Source organism: Brachypodium distachyon, chromosome 1, assembly GCF_000005505.3.
Source record: "Brachypodium distachyon strain Bd21 chromosome 1, Brachypodium_distachyon_v3.0, whole genome shotgun sequence".
NCBI classification, from domain to species: domain Eukaryota; kingdom Viridiplantae; phylum Streptophyta; class Magnoliopsida; order Poales; family Poaceae; genus Brachypodium; species Brachypodium distachyon.
The window spans coordinates 71,418,222-71,431,790 of NC_016131.3; the positions used below are offsets into that span (position 1 = coordinate 71,418,222).

At 49.4% G+C, this 13,569-nt stretch overlaps 4 protein-coding genes and 1 long non-coding RNA gene across 6 annotated transcripts; 3 read left to right on the forward strand and 2 right to left on the reverse strand.

Moving 5' to 3' along the window:
• Positions 1 to 972: 972 nt before the first annotated feature.
• On the reverse strand, positions 973 to 3,394 carry LOC100827106. Its single transcript, XM_003558678.4, has 3 exons — positions 3,112 to 3,394; positions 2,418 to 2,491; positions 973 to 1,513 (listed from the first exon to the last, which is right to left on the reverse strand). Exons 1-3 carry the CDS (start codon positions 3,298 to 3,300, stop codon positions 1,435 to 1,437), a joined length of 342 nt encoding a protein of 113 aa, XP_003558726.1. The 5' UTR covers positions 3,301 to 3,394; the 3' UTR covers positions 973 to 1,434.
• Positions 3,395 to 4,257: 863 nt separating this feature from the next.
• On the forward strand, positions 4,258 to 6,340 carry LOC100843629. The gene has a single exon (XM_003561978.4). It carries the CDS (start codon positions 4,461 to 4,463, stop codon positions 6,087 to 6,089), a length of 1,629 nt encoding a protein of 542 aa, XP_003562026.1. The 5' UTR covers positions 4,258 to 4,460; the 3' UTR covers positions 6,090 to 6,340.
• Positions 6,341 to 6,618: 278 nt separating this feature from the next.
• Positions 6,619 to 13,025, reverse strand: LOC112271723. 2 transcript variants are annotated; one of them, XR_002965006.1, is made up of 4 exons: positions 12,777 to 13,025; positions 12,576 to 12,692; positions 7,175 to 7,254; positions 6,619 to 7,057 (listed from the first exon to the last, which is right to left on the reverse strand). It is a non-coding gene; the product is annotated as an uncharacterized LOC112271723 (long non-coding RNA). The 2 variants fall into 2 exon arrangements; XR_002965002.1 differs by lacking the exon at positions 6,619 to 7,057 and having other exon boundaries at positions 7,065 to 7,254.
• Positions 8,319 to 10,558, forward strand: LOC100827415 (cytochrome P450 704B1). Its single transcript, XM_003558679.4, has 4 exons — positions 8,319 to 8,675; positions 8,766 to 8,981; positions 9,066 to 9,362; positions 9,468 to 10,558. Exons 1-4 carry the CDS (start codon positions 8,337 to 8,339, stop codon positions 10,287 to 10,289), a joined length of 1,674 nt encoding a protein of 557 aa, XP_003558727.1. The 5' UTR covers positions 8,319 to 8,336; the 3' UTR covers positions 10,290 to 10,558.
• LOC100827715 (pentatricopeptide repeat-containing protein At5g15300) lies at positions 10,654 to 13,425 on the forward strand. The gene has a single exon (XM_003558680.4). The coding sequence runs from the start codon at positions 10,684 to 10,686 to the stop codon at positions 12,280 to 12,282; it is 1,599 nt and encodes a 532-aa protein (XP_003558728.1). The 5' UTR covers positions 10,654 to 10,683; the 3' UTR covers positions 12,283 to 13,425.
• Positions 13,426 to 13,569: the final 144 nt, after the last annotated feature.

Consider the following 13,569-nt stretch of genomic DNA (forward strand, 5'->3'; position numbering starts at 1 on the left):
GAGGCCGATGGCTTCAGAAACGGCGGTCATGTTGTGGCTCGTGGACGTAAGACTGAGGCACCTGTAAAAGTTATTTGGGGACAGGGCCTCTCGTGAAACGTCCAAATATTCATTCCCGCTGGGAATCGAACACGGGACAGCCGGAGGCAGGAGATGTGTGTGTGGGGGGGGGGGGGGGCGCCTACCAAGCAACAAAATAACCATGAAAGACATAATATAGTATGTGCAAGTTCATCCAACATGAATAAAAATTACATATGGATTAATTTAAAGTTGCCTCTACGACTTCGGAGATCAAAGGTCTAGAAAAAAAAGGCGTAACTAAATTTGGCTCCACGTTTTCCTGTCAAATTTTTTTTTTGGCTCCACGTTCAGACGGCTGCGACCTTGAACTAATTGGTTTCAAAACGCTATCAACCTTTCTCTTCATAATTTCTACTTCTGTGTGAGTGTTTAGGGCACCAATTTATAAACAATTAAAGAAGCCATGAAGAAGTACTCACTAACGCCTAAATTTGCCGTGACGGCCGCCGACGTCGCCCGTCTGCCGCCGCGAGAGAAGAAAAACGATCGGGGCGCACGGGATCGATTGGGAATTGGAGCAGGCGGACGTGCATCGATTGGGTTGCGTTCTCTGTCAGTTACGGGCTAGCTGGCCTGCTTTCTATTGCAGCTGGGCTTTAGGGGATTAGGTGCCAGGGTTGGAACTGGCCAGTGCCAGTCAACCACCGAGCTAGCTGCTCGTTCTCCGCATGTCAAGGTATGAAGGTGAGACTCGAGCTAAAAAAAAATTAACACAACATTCCATAATAGGAAGAAAAACAATGCTCCAGTTTGGAAGAAACATGTCCAATGGAGACAAAAAGGATTTTCTCCAGTTTGGAAGAAACATGTCCAATGAAGACAAAAAGGATTTTGTACCGTGAAATTTTTTTCTGAGTTTCACCACGAATGGGACACGAGATATGATGGTGTCAGAAAAAAAGTCCATCACGATTATGGTTGAAACAATGATCTGTTAGTATCAACTTCTTTCAGCTTCTGATGATCAAAACTCACAAAACAAGAGACATGCTACTACTCCCTCCGTTCCTAAATTCTTGTCGCTATTTTAGTACAAATTTGAACTAAAACAGCGACAAGAATTTACGAACGGAGGGAATACTTTTTTACTTTATTACTCTTTTGGTGGAAATGCGGGATCCTACTAGTCTTACTGGAAGGAAGCAACAGACAAACCCTGATCTCAGAAAACACTCAAGGCAGGCAAACTTGCAACACAGCATCGTGCAATTCAAACTAAAGTCTACATTTGATGATCTGCTTGCGAAGAGAACAACAGCAGAATTCAAAACGAAATCTGGGAACTTCCATGGTATTATGACGTTCAGCCATAGCTTGATGTGCAACCTGAAATGGTTGAAAACTGAACATTCATGAGCTCGAGTCACCAGGGTTCCCTCTTTCTCCGCTGCAACAGTAGAAGTGGGGCAGCTTCACTCGACCGCAGCACCTGAAAACAACAAAATCACATCCAGTCACACAGTTAGCAACATATCATGACAGGGGCCTGTAGCTGGTATCATTCTATGATGCTCATTACTAGTGTTCACAGGATTCAGCAATCTGGAAAGTTGCTCCAGAATAATGGCGTGAAGAGAATTGCATGAAACAAACAGCAAAAATATTCAAGGATAAAAGGCTGAAAATAGAGAAGAGGCAGACATTTCCTGAATCATATGGGAAGAGCTGACATGCCATACCCGCAACCAAAAATGTTGTTTAGAGCCTGTGAGATGCCAAGATCATGGCCTACTGTCTGAACCTATGAATTTCGGAAGGTGCACACAATCTACAGTTATTGGTAGCATTGCATGTATGTCCCTAAGAGTGTGTGAAATGTCCATTCCACAAGCAAAATTTGTGTATCAATACCACTGTACATGTAGCTTTGATGTTCTATGCCACCTTCAGTAATCAATAGTGGAAAAAATAACAAGATCCATTTGTTTTGTTGATTAGACTTGTCTCAGTTTGGAACAAGGGTATTTTGGTCTTTTTCCACCGTTGCATTGAAAGTGGCATCAAACATCAACGCCATGTATTTTTCTGACAGCAAATACAACAGTACTACAAAAACTCTGATGTCAGAACTAACTCTTGAAAATCACAGTGGCATAAAGATATTTTTCCCTACATTCAAAATGGTGATGGTACCACTACAAGCGTAGCATCTAAAGTCTAACATCTAAAGTGACTAATAGTTGTTTAGGTGAATAGTAAAGCAATCCGCCAATCAGAATCAGGCATAAGGAAATGGTATATTTATTTTTTATACAACGATGAGTAGTTACAACGTTAGCAAGATCATAACAAATTAGAAGCACTGACACGCATATCTTCAGTTCTAAATGTACCTGCAACGGACAATCACTGGAACAGGTTTCAAGGCTTTGGGCCCATTTCTCAAACCCCTCTTATACTTTGAGATCTGAAAATGCACAAGTATGAGGTGCAACCATCATTATCTTTATAACTACAATATAAAAAAGCAGAAACCCAAGAACAAAAAAAGCAGAAATTCACAGCTGAAGCATCTGTCTGAGGGCAATGAGATGGTGCAGATCCTCTGAAGAACACATAGATAGCAGACCTGAATATGATGGATCCTTACAATATATAGTGTTGAGGATGTGAGTTTAGTGTTACAAATGTTATTATTATTGTAGGAATAATTCATTTATTACACCTAGAAATTCTAGCACTTTGCATGTACATTACTGCCAAAATGTGTTGGATAATCTCGTGTTTTCAACCAGCTGTTCAGACAAACACACCCCTGTATCGGACCTTATGCTTGAACTGAATCTAGCTTAAACGCAACCCACTATCTACAGGTGGTCTGCACCATATACCTATCGGCTATGTTCCATTGGCATACTATTTCGGCGGTGCTGTCTAGTTTCTATCCACCAGGCAATTGAACGAACACCTAGAGTGCACCCTCTCGGTGCTTGGTTAAATCAAATAGAAGAGATCACCAAAACTGGTGCACTCGTATGCAAATGAAAAGGATAACCACGGAATAGAAGGGAAGATAAGCGGTGAGACCTTCTTCTTGGGGACGGCCATAAGTTCCATAGCGGGGCCGACGGCGGCGCCAAGGCCGGGGAGCACGAGCGACTGAGCCTCCGGGAGAGGAGCGGGGGGAGGAGTTGGCATGAGGGGCAGTCCAGAAGGCATGCGAGGCAACGACACCGCCGATGCAGCTCGCCGGAGCCAACCAGCCGCCGCCGCCATGGATCGCCTACGGGGTTCCGGGGTTCAGAGCCCGTCGGGAGGTCTCGGCGAGGCGAGGGGAGGTGAGAGGCGCCGATCTAGACCGTCTACATCTAGTGGGCGGGTCAGATCATCAGATGGAGGAATGAGAAGGCGGTAAATTCAATAATACGTAAACGGCTTCATAATACGGAACAGCGGTTTCCAGATCGCGGCCTCCGTATCTTCAACCGCATAAAGCCAAAGCTAAAACCCTCTGAATTTTTAGGCGTCCTTCGGATTTTTAGAAAAAGAGCTTTTTAGGAGTCCTTCGGATTGGAGTTTTTGTTGTGAGTTAGATATATCTGTGGAGTAAATTTCAACGCATTATTACTTGCTCAAGTTCATTTTTATAGATCCAATGAGTTTTATGGCTCCGTGCACTGTGCATCGATCGATGCAGAGGTTGAAGAGTTGACGATCTAATAAGCTTATGAGCATCTCACTCTGATAAAAAACTTGGTGTAATAGGCTACCTGTTGTGAAATGTAAGAAGTTTTTTGCATTTTAGAATATAAGTTCCGTCAGCAATTGGTGTCATAAATTGTGAGTTGTAAAGTGATCACAACTAATTGCACTCAAGACTATAGGCCTGAACAATCTCAGCGAGCGACGCGCTTAATCACGGCGTCCGATCAGCTAATCCATGCGCAATTGAGTTCTTACTACATCATGAAATGCTTCCCCTCCTCTGCCACATTCAGATTTAGAGAAAGAGCAATTTTCCAAATCGAAGCATTCATAACGCAGAGAACAACATTTGAGATGTGAGAATGTACTACGTTCATGTGTTACCGTGAGTTTTGTGCGAATTTGATGCAAGACTGAGGATGGATTTCAGCCCACGTTCCTTTCTTTCACCTGCTTCCGTTAGCAGAAAGGTAGAGTATTAAATTCAGCCAGTCTGAGTCTGACGGTCTTCGTAACAATAAAAACACCTGACCTACACTGACAGCTCTCATAGCCGTTGCTACTCCAGCAATCCAATTCCAGATCCGAACGTTAAACTCCAAAAAGCTTTCGAGTCCAAGCAACCACCCCCGCCGGAGTAGCCGCCACACTGCACACCACCAGAGCAGTACCCCTACCACGCCACTCGCATCTGAAACAACAACCAGCCAGCCAGCTCACGGGCGTCGGCGATGGCCGCCGGGGGAGCGCGAGACAACAACGCCGACGAGTGGCTGCAGGAGCTCCGGAGCCGCGCGACGCGGCTGCTGCTCAAGGAGGACTGGGAGGGGTACATCGGCGTCTGCTCCCGCATCGTCGACGACGCCAAGGCGGACCGCCGGGTCCTCTGCTCAGCGCTCGCCCACCGCGCCGACGCCCGCGCGCGCCTCGGCGACGCCCCCGGCGCCCTGGCCGACTGCGACGCCGCGCTCGCCGCCGACCCGGCCCACCCGGCCGCTCTGCTCGCCAAGGGCGCGGTCCTCCGGGGCCTCGGCCGCTACGTGCTTGCTGCCGATTGCTTCCGCGCGGCGCTGCTCCCCATGGGAAGCGGCGCCGCCGCGGACGAGGTGCGGGAGCTGCTCGGCCAGTGCAGGCGCCTGGAGGCGCAGGCGAGGAGCGGGGCAGTGGACTTGTCGGAGTGGGTCCTCGCGGGGTTCGCCGGGAAGTGCCCGGATCTCGCGGAGCACGTCGGGCCGGTGGAGGTGCGCCGGTCCGCGCACGGCGGCCGAGGGGTCTTCGCGTTGAAGAGCGTCGAGGCGGGGGCCACTCTGATTATCGCCAAGGCTGTGGCGACCGGGAGAGGGGTGATCCCGGACGCGGACAATAGCGGCGAGAAGATGGTGGTCTGGAAGGACTTGGTCGACAAGGTGCTCGACGCCGCCGAGAAGTGCCCGAGGACGGCGTCGTTGATCTATGCTCTGTCCACCGGCGAGGAGCAGCAAGACGAGCTCGCCGTCCCGGACATGGCATTGTTCAACCAACAAGAGCCCGAGGATCTCACTCTCGGCGCTTCGTTGGTGTCGGGGGCAAGGAGACGAGAGGTTCTCGATGTGGACAGGATCTTGAAGGTGCTCGACGTGAATTGCTTGACCGAGGACGCGCCGTCCGCCAATCTGCTCGGCAACAATGGCGTCGTCAACTGCGGCGTGGGGCTGTGGGTCTTGCCGTCGTTCATAAACCACTCCTGCCACCCCAATGCCTGCCGCACTCACGTCGGGGACCATGCCATCGTTCACGCCTCGAGGGAGATCAAGGCCGGGGAGGAGATCACGTTCCCCTACTTCGATGTGCTCGTGCCAGTGGGGAAGCGCCAGGAGGCAGCAAGAGCGTGGGGGTTCGAATGCCGGTGTGACCGGTGCCGGTTCGAAGCCGAGGACGCTATTCTTCGGCAGGAGCTTGTAAGATCAGAGAACGAGTTGGTTAATGGAGGAGGAGATATGGGGGCACTGGTGGTACGGCTTGAGGACAAGATGAGGAAGTCCATGGTGAAGGAGAGGCGAAAGGCATTCTTGCGCGCGTCCTTCTGGAGCGCGTACTCCGCCTTGTTCGACAATGGCAGGTTGGTCAGGAAGTGGGGGAGGCGGGTTCCAAGCGAGTCTGTTGTCGCTGCGAGCATCGCCGATGCGGTCGGTGCGAATGAGAGTGTGCTGAGGGCAATGCTGAGGGGCGCCAACGATGGCAACGGTTGCGGCAATCGGCTGGAGGTTGAGGACAAGGTGGTGAGGATTGGGAGGGCTACCTATGGCAAGGTAGTGAAGAGACAGGCAATGAGAGCTCTCTTCAGACTTACATTGGATGGTGACAACAGCAAATGCCTCTAGATTTTAATTTAATCTTCTTTCTGATTCTTTATTCATTAGTTCGGCTGCTTTCTGTAGGTTCATAATAAGAGGATGCAGCAAATGTTCTTGTTTGCACAATGTTTGTAATAGGAGGATTGCTGAGAAATCAAGATCATACATGAGAGCTCTATTTTCATGCTCTCTTGGTCTTGGTTTCAGATGATTGTTTCATTGCTTGACAGGAATTATCCCATTTTATCCATTTCATTGAAAAGTGATTAGGTATGAAATTGTGCCTTCCACATAACTCACAGCTGATAGGGTATTATTTTATCAGCAGAAAAGGAAATCAATTGTGATAAGCATGAATGTTCTATGAATGCAATGTCGGGAAAGTTCAGGAATGCAATGTTGGATTATATTTTCAGTGTTGGCATAAAGACATGAACGATCCTCATTTTATACATGGAACTTTTGAGGTGATCTTCATTTAATTGTACTGTAGTTTAGGAGTGAAATCTTGTCTTACACATCATTAGCAACTTCTTTTTTTTTTGAAAAAGAGGGGGATCTCCCTCCTGTTTCCATTAGAGAAACCGAAGTTTTGCTACAAGTCTCAATGAGCATTCAGCTCTAAAAGAAAAACAGAACGACCAGAATTCCACCAGCATAACAACCAGAGTTTACATCAGCACTACATCTAGCAGAAAAGAGATAGAGCAACCAGCAATAGCAGCAGCTCCACTGAGCAAACCTCCATCTCCTCCCTCCCAGGTTAAAGCAGACGTAGCACAATGGACTCCAGAGTGTGCGGTGTCAAACGCCCAGCAAGATCCAAATCCTCCAGGCAGTTAAAGTAGAACACAAAAGCATCTCTCATTTCCTCAGATCCAAGCTATCTGTTGACGCAGAGGATTCCATCCCTTGGCAGCTTCAAAAATCTCTCTTGACACTTCCTCAACTAGTCTTACTCCCCATTGAAGCAGGTTTCTGTTTCTCTCCTTTGTCTGCATTAGTGACCACAGGTTAAGAAAGTAGCAGAAACGCTTTATAACTCCAAATGGAGAAGTCAGTCTAACATTTCTGAAACAAGCATCATTTCTAGTATTCCATACAAACCATACCAAACCAGCCACCCCCACCATTGCCAGCTTCCTGTTCTTGCCAGCAAAAGAAGGAAGCCACGCAGTCCAGATTTCCTCAACTGTATTTGGGAGACTGGGTAAATCAAAAGCACATCTTATAATGTTCCAGCAGAAGCGCGCCAAAGTGCAATGTAAGAACAAATGATCAATTGTCTCAGTTGTTCCACAAAACTGACATCTAGCGTCGCCCTTCCATCCTCTGTGCAGAAGCACATCTTTAGTTAAAATACTTTTCTGGGTGATTAGCCACAGAAATATTCTAATTTTCAGGGGCACCTTGATTTTCCACAAAAAAATTTGTGGGAAGTCAGTGCTTTGTTGCATTAACTGTCTGTAAAAGGAACTGACAGTAAATCGGCCATTTTGATTTAAGTTCCACCAAAGTTTATCATCACCATTTGATAATCTAACTTTGTCACAGAATTGAAGCATATATGTGAATGAAGCCCTCTGGCCTGTAGAACATTTTTTTGCGAGGAAGGACCTGTAGAACATATTTGGCAGTACATTATTAGATGTTCTCACAAATTGCAAGGTTTCATTTCATTTGCTTTGTTTCTGTTACAAGTTTCTAATAAATGGATTTCAGCCACTTCCATCGAGAAGATTTGTGATTTTCAGCATTTTGACATTCAGGGGGAGCATCAAAGCACCTCTTGATACCACCCCCTTCCATTTCCAATTTGCACAATTTGTTTTAACTGACAGATGGATCATTTTCTAAATTAAACTCATTATGCACACTGGTTAGTGCAGTTCTACTACTGACCACATGAGTTACACAATCCTAGCTGTCATCAAATGCTTCAATTGCATGTATGGTAAAGCAGAAAGAAATGCAGAATCCATGTTCTGGCTTAGCATAAAACACACCTAAAATACCGAGTTATCCATATAAAATTGAGTCTTTTCTTGGTGAGCATATCACAAAAAGGAAACAAATGGTCAGCTCCAACTTCTCAGGGAGTTAGGTCAGGGACACCATGTGAATGAGGCGATCTTAATTCCCGGTCACACCAAGATTGTCCTCAAGGTTGGTGCTTGGCAGCAGCATTGCCCAATATATCACCGAACCAAGCCATCTAATGCTACATAGCATTCTGTTGTAGACTGAACACCCCCCCCCCCCCCCCCCCACTCCATGAACAGCCCCATGGAGGAATCTCATGACATGCCGGTGACGGCCTTCTTCCCACTAGCAGGGCTCCACAAGTACGTTGCCATCTTCGTCATCGTCCTCTCATGGATCTTGGTCCACAGGTGGAGCCTGAGGAACCAGAAGGGGCCAAAGTCATGGCCAGTCATCGGCGCGACGTTGGAGCAGCTGAGGAACTACTATAGGATGCACGACTGGCTCGTGGAGTACCTGTCCAAGTACAGGACGGTGACTGTTGACATGCCGTTCACCTCATACACCTACATTGCAGACCCGGTGAACGTCGAGCATGTCCTCAAGACCAACTTCAACAACTACCCCAAGGTGAAAGCACACCCCAACTCTCCAGCCTTCTGAAAGAAATGCCAAGGCTTCGGTACACTGAAACTGGTACAAGTATCTGAAATTGTGTAGGGGGAGGTGTACAGGTCCTACATGGATGTTCTGCTCGGCGACGGGATATTCAACGCCGACGGTGAGTTGTGGAGGAAGCAGAGGAAGACGGCGAGCTTCGAGTTTGCCTCCAAGAACTTGAGAGATTTCAGTACCATTGTGTTCAGGGAGTACTCCCTGAAGCTGTCGAGCATACTGAGCCAAGCCTGCAAGACCGGCAAAGTTGTGGACATGCAGGTATCTCTATCTGAGCATTTCTTGGAGGACTGATCAAAATTGCAAGATTGCTTCTAACTTGTAATGCATGAACTGAGAGTTCAGGAACTGTTCATGAGGATGACGCTGGACTCAATCTGCAAGGTCGGGTTCGGGGTGGAGATCGGCACGCTGTCGCCGGACCTCCCGGAGAACAGCTTCGCGCAGGCCTTCGACGCGGCCAACATCATCGTGACGCTGCGGTTCATCGACCCGCTGTGGCGCCTGAAGAAGCTCCTGCGCGTGGGTTCCGAGGCCTTGCTGGAGCAGAGCATCAAGCTCGTGGACGAGTTCACCTACAGCGTCATCCGCCGGCGCAAGGCCGAGATCGTGCAGGCGCGAGCCAGCGGCAAGCAGGAGAAGGTAGTTAGCTACAGTAGTAATCATCGTCTCAAGCTCTCCGTCCCTAGTTTCTGCAAATTAATTCCATGAATCAGAGATGAAACATCGGCGTGATGCGTGCGACAGATCAAGCACGACATCCTGTCGCGGTTCATCGAGCTAGGCGAGGCCGGCGTCGACAACGACAACGGCGGCGGCATCAGCTTGTTCGGCGACGACAAGGGCCTCCGCGACGTGGTGCTCAACTTCGTGATCGCCGGGCGCGACACGACGGCGACGACACTCTCGTGGTTCACCTACATGGCCATGACCCACCCGCCCGTGGCCGAGAAGCTCCGCCGCGAGCTGGCCGCCTTCGAGTCCGACCGCGCCCGCGAAGAAGGCATCTCGCTGATCCCCTTCTTCTCCGACTCCGACGGGCCGGAAAACCAATCCTCCTTCGCGGCCCGCGTGGCCCAGTTCGCGGCCCTCCTGACCTACGACGGGCTCGGGAAGCTGACGTACCTCCACGCGTGCGTGACGGAGACGCTCCGGCTGTACCCGGCGGTGCCGCAGGACCCCAAGGGCGTGGCGGAGGACGACGTGCTCCCGGACGGCACCAAGGTGAAGGCCGGCGGGATGGTGACGTACGTGCCCTACTCCATGGGCCGGATGGAGTACAACTGGGGCCCCGACGCCGGCTGCTTCCGGCCCGAGCGGTGGATCGGGGAAGACGGCGGGTTCCGCAACGCGTCGCCGTTCAAGTTCACGGCGTTCCAGGCCGGGCCAAGGATCTGCCTCGGCAAGGACTCGGCGTACTTACAGATGAAGATGGCCCTGGCGATCCTGTTCAGGTTCTACAGGTTTGAGATCCTGGAGGGGCACCCTGTCAAGTACCGCATGATGACTATCCTGTCCATGGCGCATGGGCTCAAGGTCCGCGTCTCCAGGGCGCCAGCGCTCGTGTGAATGATGGGGTGATCTCGTCTGGTCGGGGAAGACGGTGCATGATGCTCCGGCGGGCGGCGCGACGTGGCTAGCTAGCTAGCTCGATCTCGGTTTTAACTTAGCAAGGTAATAATCTGGTATATGTTGTAGACAGAGCTCGGGAGGGTGTTTGATCCCGATGTGTGTCCATTGTTACCGTGTAGTATGCTTCTAGAGTGCTTCATGTTTGTGTGGATTTGATCTGTATGTTGTTGCATGGAACCTGATACTCCAAATGAGATGAAATCGAAGAAAATGCAGTTAATTATAGTCAGTGTTTAGCTTAGAGGAAATGCACTAGTATTTCTCATTCTCCCGTGTGCTCTGCTGAACGGTGCGCGCGCGCTCTGTCTCAGTCGCACTTTTGGCACCGGAGATGCTGCGGAAGTCTGGCGCGCAGCGCCGGCAGCCGCCGCTGTGGCGGCGGTGCCGTAGCCTCCGGCAAATAAAGCAGGTACACGCCCTCATGGTGCTCCGGGGCTTCCTATCGGACCCCTCCGCGCTCCGCGAGCTCCTCTTCGCCTCCGCCGTCGCCGTCCGCGGCGCCATCGCCCACGCCTACCTCGTGTTCGACCAAATCCCGCGCCCGGACCTCTTCATGTACAACACCCTCATCCGTGGCGCCGCGCACACCGCCGCGCCCCGGGACGCCGTCTCCCTGTACGCGCGCATGGCGCGGCGCGGCAGCTGCGGCGGCGTGAGGCCCGATAAGATCACCTTCCCGTTCGTGCTCCGAGCGTGCACCGCGATGGGCGCGGGCGGCACCGGGGCGCAGGTGCACGCCCACGTCGTCAAGGCTGGATGCGAGTCCGACGCGTTCGTCAGGAACGCGCTCATCGGCATGCACGCGAGCTGCGGGGAGCTGGGCGTCGCGAGTGCTCTGTTTGACGGCAGGGCGCGTGAGGATGCCGTGGCGTGGTCGGCCATGATCACCGGGTGTGCAAGGAGAGGGGACATTGTTGCCGCACGGAAGCTGTTCGACGAGTGTCCTGTGAAGGACCACGTGTCTTGGAACGTGATGATCACGGCTTATGCAAAGCGGGGAGAGATGGCACCAGCAAGGGTGTTGTTCAACCGGATACCTGAGCGTGACGTTGTGTCCTGGAACGCCATGATTTCTGGGCATGTGAGATGCGGCTCACATGTGTATGCAATGGAGCTGTTCGAGCAGATGCAACGTATGGGACAAAAGCCAGATGTTGTCACAATGCTCAGCTTGCTGTCAGCTTGTGCTGATTCCGGTGATATAGATGTTGGACGAAGGTTGCATTCCTCTCTCTCAGAGATGTTCTTGAGAACTGGTTTTACTGTCATCCTGGGCAACGCACTGATCGACATGTACGCGAAATGTGGAAGCATGAAGAGTGCACTTCAGGTGTTCTGGGTGATGCGAGATAAGGATGTCTCAACTTGGAACTCAATCATAGGAGGATTGGCACTGCATGGGCATGTCCTGGAGTCCATAGATGTGTTCAAGAAAATGTTGAAAGAGAAAGTCAGGCCTGATGAGATCACCTTCGTTGCTGTCCTCATCGCATGCAGCCACGGCGGGATGGTTGACAAAGGACGTGAGTACTTCAACTTGATGCAACATCATTACAGGATTGAGCCCAATGTCAAGCACTATGGTTGCATGGTTGACATGCTGGGTCGTGCAGGGCTCCTGAAAGAAGCATTCGAGTTCATTGACACCATGAAGGTCGAGCCTAATTCTGTCATCTGGAGGACGCTTCTTGGGGCTTGCAGGGTCCATGGTGAGATCGAACTGGCTGAGCATGCAAACAGACAACTACTAAAGGCGAGGAATGATGAAAGTGGGGATTATGTGCTCCTCTCGAACATCTATGCTTCAGCTGGGGAATGGTCTGAGTCAGAGAAAATGAGAAAGTTGATGGATGATAGTGGTGTCAACAAACAAGCAGGTCGCACGGTTGTAGATGGCAGCGCGAAGGATCTAATGCAGTCTTTCGGATAGTCAACATCACATCCTGGAGTGAAAGGGTCTATTAATTATGTCAACTTTGTGCTCCCATTTCGTGGGTCAGAAACTGAACATCCAGCACTGGTAAAATTGAGATATGGATGTATCTGCGGGCGAAGAGCAAAAGGCTGCTTTGAATGCTGCTTCTCATGCTAATTTAGCTGACTGGCTCTATTCTATGCTTGCCAGACATTATTGCTGAAGATTGTGTTGGCCTATATGCAGCTGAAAAGGCTAGATAAGACTGTCTGCTTTAGAAAAACAAATTCATACATCCGCTTGCATACCTTCTATTTAATCGGACTGTGTTGATGTGGAAGCAAAAGTCACACCTTGAGCAATGCAAATAATGGCGCCTGTCATTGGTGCCTGCACTGAGTTGTGAACAATCTTGGTTGATGCTCCTGCAAGAAAAATTAGAAACGGAGCACGTAGCAGTGATAAATCTGAGATGTGGATGCATCTGCCAGCGAAGAGCAAAAGGCTACCTTGAATGCTGCTTCTCATGCTAATTTGGCAAATAGGCTCTATTCTATGCTTGCCAGACATTATTGCTGAAGGTTGTGTTGGCTTATATGCAGCTGAAAAGGCTAGCCAAGACTGTCAGCTTCAGAAAAACAAATTCATACATCAGGTTGCATACCTTCTATTCAATTGGACCGTGTTGATGTGGTAGCGGAAGTCACACCTTGAGCAACACGAAGGATGGAGCCTGTCATTGGTCCCTTCACTGGGTTTTGAACAATCATGGTTGATACTTCTAAAAGAAAAGGTAGTTCTTCAATGAGCTGAAGCGGCACACAGGCTACTGAAAATAATGACCCACTGAATTCACCACCACATGTTTTATCAGGTGGTGGTAATCAACATAGGGATATCATCCAAGGCCGCTCAACTGCATATCATTTTCCTCCCATTAGATTAGGAGGTATGAGAAGTCAACTCTTTAGTTCAAAAAATGGAGAAAAGAAGTACGTATGTTGTTTTAAATTTCCTCTAAACCTTTGCTCAGTCTCTTGAACTCTTCTTTTCTTTGCTTACTCCTGTGTATAATTCTCTGTCAGAACTCAGAACCTTTCTGGCACCCTTTGACAATAAAATAGTCTGTTCGTGCAAAATAAAAAAGTTCCTGCATCATCTCAAATATGTAGAGTGCAATTTTCATCCATGGATTCGTTATTTAGTTTATTATTCAAGTGGATCACAGTTTTTTTTAATAAAACCTTTTCTAATATTGCATCCCCTTATTAGAAAATTCAGGTGCAAATAAGTACCTTAATT